Source organism: Tachypleus tridentatus, chromosome 11, assembly GCF_004210375.1.
Source record: "Tachypleus tridentatus isolate NWPU-2018 chromosome 11, ASM421037v1, whole genome shotgun sequence".
Lineage (NCBI taxonomy): Eukaryota > Metazoa > Arthropoda > Merostomata > Xiphosura > Limulidae > Tachypleus > Tachypleus tridentatus.
Window position 1 is genome coordinate 26,972,077 of NC_134835.1, and position 6,000 is coordinate 26,978,076.

The window sequence follows — 6,000 nt, forward strand, 5'->3', positions numbered from 1 at the left end:
ACAACTTTATTGTCAATGCACGTGAAAATGTTTGGCATCAATACATAATTTACAATTCAAGTTTCAATTAGTTTAAAAAGGATATATTTATGTCAATTTTTAATCTTTATTTCTACATGTCACACAATACCTTTTAGCTCTGAATTATTTGTTTTAAGCTTTCTTTCTTCCCTTTAAGTGTTACAATATTCCATAATTAGATACTCTGATAACAGATACTAACAGGCCAGAAATTAAAATAAGAATGTCTGATCTCTTTCTAAATTATTTATTTACTCATGCTTTCTTGTTAACCTTACATATTTATAACCAATAGAAAAGCCATTCTATGACCTACGTGACTGTAATGTCTTTGTTTCATTTTAGTAAAAGGATATCAGTATTCCACTAGGTAATGAAATTTTTAAACCTTTTCATAAGTAGGTAAGTTAGAAAGAAAGATAAGTATGAGTAATTCTGTTTTACTCTTTGAACTTTATTTCCAAAATGAGTATTTGAAAATTATACAATTATTTTGGGACAACCAACTTAGGTTCGATGAAGATCAGCTTCCAAGATCAAAAAGGTTTCAATCCTGAAGTGTTGAATTTTTTTCTTTAACATGTTATTTTTTTTATAAATGTGTAAACTTTAACCAAAAAGTCCTAAAATGTACAAATTAAAAATTTAATAGGTTAGATTAAAAAAAAGGTAAATGGGAATTTTGTTGCCTTGAGGAATGCACAAAGAATATATGTTGTTAGATGATAGGTGACGTATCCTAATTGTTTTTAAAATAAAATCCCTGCACTTTGTTACTATAGATTATAATGAAGCATGAATAAAGAGAAACAAAACAACAAAATTAAAACAGAAGTACACTGTTACAAGCTTGTTGCCATTTAGGATAAATAATTGTAATTTTCTGCTGAAATCTGCAGTCATCCTAAAAAGAAGGAAAGGATAATTAAGATATCATGTTTTGTTGTGTTGGTTACAAGGCCAGTCAAACAGAGAGCACCCATATAGTGTTAAAAATTGAGAAAATAGCAGATGAAATACAAATTTGTATTAAAAACTTTCAACACACATTTAGAAGGTTCTAGAAGTAATTATAGTGGAACAACCTCTCTGAGTAAGAAGGGAATAACACAATTTTCTATGTTTGACTTTCATATTGTGCTGAGTAACTTGACTCAACAAGAGTATCTATAACCTTCAGTTTTATTTATTAATTACGAAGCAAAAACTAATAGTAGAAGTAAACTGTGCTACTGAATGTAGTTACCAACAGATGGCACAACAATAACAAATCTCTTGGATAATCTCAACTGCTTTAACAATGCCAAATGTTGACAGAAGGAGCTAATGTCAGGAACCAGATAAGGGGAAAGTTGGGGAAATCCTCCTCCTTTCACTTTAGATTCCAAATCATTCACTTCAGCCTAGATCCACATACCCATATCAGTGAAATATTAGACATATGAATCAAAAAAAAATTACTGATATGTTTCATCATTTAAAAAATTTGTATACTAAAGGAAAAACCACTAACATTAAAATATTAGTCAAGTAGAATTTGCAAACAAGAACAAAAAATATATAAAAAATAAATTGACATCATAAACTGATATGCTTTATACAACATAAGACAGTTAACATATATTTATATTTGTAATAATACTATAGAGTCGTGACAATATATTTTTCACAACATTCCTACCTTCAACCACAGATGAGCCATGTTCCACATCATCTGTTTTCTTTGACCTACAGGTTGCTCAACTCCCTGAGAAATATAATTAATTCAAAAGATTAACACTAAAAAATACTCTTGAAAACAACAAATACCTGAATAAAATTTAACAGGTTAAATAAAAACAAAGTAATTTATTCTGCTTGTTAAAACCCAGGCACTAAACTAAACAAGTCTCATCTTTGCCTAGAAACTATACACACACACACATTTATATATATATATATCATTCAGTAATTAGTGCAAGGTTTCTTCTTGTGTAATGACATAAAACAGAAGTACGAAATTAATTCAATACTTCTCTAAAGTTAATAAAAAATTCACAATTCAGTTTTTGGAATAATGGTGCATACAAGTCAGACAAAAACTTCCAGTGTTAGTTTTCTTTCTCCAAAACTCTTCTGTTGTTTATGGTTTCATCAGGAAGTTTCAAACAAATATTCACTTACTCTTTAACTGTCTTATCATAATATTTACACATTTCTTCAGTCGGCATCAAATTCAAATTTTTGGTTTATCATTAATGCTTATAACAGAAACAGAAAAACAAAAACAAAAGAGAAGTGTACAAAGAAACAGTTATGAAAAAGAGATGGACACCAGTAACTAGTCAATAACACAATAACATTTAGAGATGGACACCAGTAACTAATCAATAACACAATAACATTTAGAGATGGACACCAGTAACTAGTCAATAACACAATAACATTTAGAGATGGACACCAGTAACTAGTCAATAACACAATAACATTTAGAGATGGACACCAGTAACTAGTCAATAACACAATAACATTTAGAGATGGACACCAGTAACTAGTCAATAACACAATAACATTTAGATTGTTATAAACTTACAGCCTCAGTACTTACAGCTCCACTGAAACTTTTTTCTGTGCTACTTGCAGTAAAGCATTCTTTTTCAGAGTTAAAACTGACTCCTGTCTTTGGGAGCCTAGCTAATAACTGGCCAAAATTGTGAAGACACTGTATGCGGAGAAAAACCTAGTAACACCACAAGCAAAAAAAACAAATGTTTATGTATGCATTTTAGCTTATACACTTGTGTGAGAAAATCAAATCTTGATTAACACAAAATTCAACTTAACACTTTTGAACAATCTCATTAATATTGTGTACATTAATTTATAAACTTTTTTTTCCCCTCAAAAAGTCTACATATTAGTGGTATAATATGACATTCCAGAATACATATCCACTGATATCTAACAAGTAAATAAACATTAATTATTACAACACACAAAATGATTGTAAAAAAGTTAAGAGAACTAATGAAAGCTGGAGAGCAAAAAAAAAACAAAACACAAGCATTTTATCTAAACTGGCCAGTTTCAGTGTTCTCATGACAAAAGTTTGGATACTGAAGTAACAAAAGTAACTATGTTTACACAGAATGAAGGGAGTAACAACATATATATGACATTGTTCAGTTACAATGAATGTTCCAGTGTTATATCCCACAATCTTACATCACTCTCGTTACACAAATTAAATAGACATAAACCACTAGCATATAATGATTTGTAGAAGCCTTTATGCAATCACTAAACTTGAATACAACGTGTAATTCAGGAAAACAACAACAAAGAAACAGAGCCAAACAACTATAAGTTATTACAGAGAGACTGTTGTAATATATCACTTTTACAGGGTTAGTTGTAAGCTTACAGCCTTCCACACATCCCACTTAAGCTACTTACCTGAAGAACATCTGCAGAAAAATGTTGAAACATTTGCCTGAACAAAAGTATGTTGTTATTTCTAAGTCTGCGGACTTACAACCCTAAAAACCGGGTTTCGATACCTGTAGTGGGCAGAGCACAGATAGCCCATGGTATAGCTTTGTGCTTAATTCAAAACAACAACAACAATTCCCTGTTTTGACTTTTGTAAATCAGTATGGTTACCGTTGCCCGCAGGAGGAACTCTCAGAAAACAAGAAAACAAAGCTATTATTTCTTTTTCTTTATACCGTGAGATGACACTATCATCGACTTTATTTGTGGTTTTGTATTTTCTTCTTTAAGTTTCCGAGAAATTTATCAATATATACATGTGAGTAAAGAGAGAAGCAGTCATTAACGAGAAAAAAAATAAAAAAAGAGCTTTGGTCAAGTTAGTGAATAAAAATATGTAATAAAAAAGTAATTAGAGCTATTTCTGTTTCAAACACAAAACAAAACAAACAGGAATATACGCGATAACTATAACAAAATAATGACAACACCTTAATAAAATACGTATTTAAGTTTCTCAGAAACAAAACTACTTCAATCAAGAAAGTTCACAGTTTTTTCTGTTCCATATTCCGTCTTATTCTTTGACTTTCTACGTCCTCATAACATCTTGTCTTATACATTTAAACTGAGAATAATTTCTTAGTACTACAAAAATTGATTCCAGGTACCTTTCTGGTTAAAAGCTAACACACAGGATTACATACAAAAGTCGTAGCAGTTTTCACACAAGACCTAAAACTCGAGCGTTTTATAAAATCCCGGTCACACCAAACATACTTATACTTTCAGCCGGGCGGACGTTATAATGTTACGGTCAATCCCACTATTCGTTGATAAAGAGTAGCCCAAGAGTTGGCGGTGGGTAGTGATGACCAGCTGCCTTCCCTCTAATCTTACAAGGCTAAATTAGGGAAAATAAAATATATTATGGGTTCTGAACAATTCGAAAGCGCTGGAAAACGAAAAACACATTACGTCATAGTACCCGCGATTCCAAGTTGCGGAAGACGTTGTTTTTATTTTCTGCCACAACGGGACGCCAACCATGGATATCAGATTCACAGTGGTGAGTTGTTCCACGTAAGCAATAACGTGCTTATAAATTCACTTTTTCGTTAACGCACGTCCCTAATTAACGTTTTTTTAAGCGTTAGTAAATAAATTTCTGAACTTGAAATGTCTAAACGACACCGCAAAATAGATATCGGAGTTTATTTTTAATTTGAAGGCGGGAGTTTTTGTGTGACCTAGAATAAACAACGCACGAGAATTCAAGATTCCGGATTAAACTCGCCAGCAGATAAGTTTTTTTTTTGTCCAGAAAGTTGTCCCACCTGAAGACAGCTCCGCCTTTCTCAATCGTTCAAGATAAATTTCGAAAAGAACTGCATTCTGGTGTTACGAAAGTGTTATCCCTGAGTCATTTCATGCATCTAAAGTGCACGATTCATAACTCTGGCCTTGACAGTTAGAAGGACATCCGGGAACGTTTTGTAAAGTACAAAGAACTTTCATCTTAACCGATCCGTTTGCAGCACGTGAGCACGTGGTTTAGTTTTTTTCTTAAACCCTCCCCAAAAAAAAAAAAAGCAAAAAAAAAAAACGTTTAAGCAGGTTGTGTTGGGCTATAGCTTATCTTCAAATCAGAACATCAGACATTCTGACATCGCAAACGATTTATATATATCGACATCTGGTATCACATTAAAGTTGTTTTATATGAAGACATATTCCACTCACCATCTTCGCTCTGTCCTGTTCCCCACTGGTATAGCGGTAAGTCTACGGATTTACAACACTAAGATCAGGGGCTCGATTCCACTCAGTAAACTCAGCAGATAGCCCGATGTGGCTTTGCTAAAAGAAAAACACACATGTAAATTCTGAATGGATAAAGAAATGATTGTGATTCTCATTTTTGGTTGGGGCAAGTGCCCCTATCCCCCTGCGGGCGCCCATAACTTAATCACTTGTGTGTTTCAATAAATATTTCCACTACTGTACATCGAGAATATCATTTGTTATGATATATTGAAATCTGGCAAGCTGTACCATGTGTTGATGTCACCTTCACAGAAAAAAAAATATTGTTATTTATTTTACAAAAAAGAATCAATAGAGAATTTTTAAAGATCTACGATTGTTCTTTACTCTTGGGTGTTTGTGTGATGTCAATAAATATTCTTTTAGCAGAAGTTCGTGGTTAATAGCTGATTCAGATATCATAATTTGGAATTCGAATTTAAAAGTCCTCTCTTCCACAGTCTGTGGACTTGCAGTGCGAGAAACCGAGTTTTAATAGCTGTGGTTGAACAAACGTAATTATAAATTGTTCTTACTGTTATATAAAAGAAAGAAACGCAAAGTATTAGAGGTTTGGATCTAATTTTAAACAAAAAGTTCAACAATTTCTAATGCTATGTTCCTCACGCGTATAGCCCACCATCAGTTCATCTCTCTATACTCCACGCTCAGAGTACATTGCAAGGTTATGTCAGTCATTTT

The 6,000-nt window shown here is 32.4% G+C and overlaps 1 protein-coding gene across 8 annotated transcripts in view; it reads right to left on the reverse strand.

Annotated features, from left to right (window-relative positions):
• LOC143231799 (nonsense-mediated mRNA decay factor SMG5-like) overlaps nt 1–3,693 on the reverse strand; it is a 32,316-nt gene extending 28,623 nt beyond the window's left edge. For 2 of the 8 annotated variants that reach the window (XM_076466465.1, XM_076466466.1), the window contains exons 1-4: nt 3,457–3,691; nt 2,594–2,740; nt 1,703–1,768; nt 1,268–1,424 (exon numbers count right to left, since the gene is read on the reverse strand). In XM_076466465.1, coding sequence (XP_076322580.1) covers nt 1,268–1,424; nt 1,703–1,768; nt 2,594–2,740; nt 3,457–3,489 — 403 coding nt within the window. In that variant the 5' untranslated portion in view covers nt 3,490–3,691. Of the gene's footprint in view, nt 1–1,267; nt 1,425–1,702; nt 1,769–2,593; nt 2,741–3,456 lie in introns of all 8 variants that reach the window. The other 6 variants (XM_076466462.1, XM_076466460.1, XM_076466461.1 and 3 more) reach the window with 5 other exon arrangements.
• Nucleotides 3,694–6,000: the final 2,307 nt, after the last annotated feature.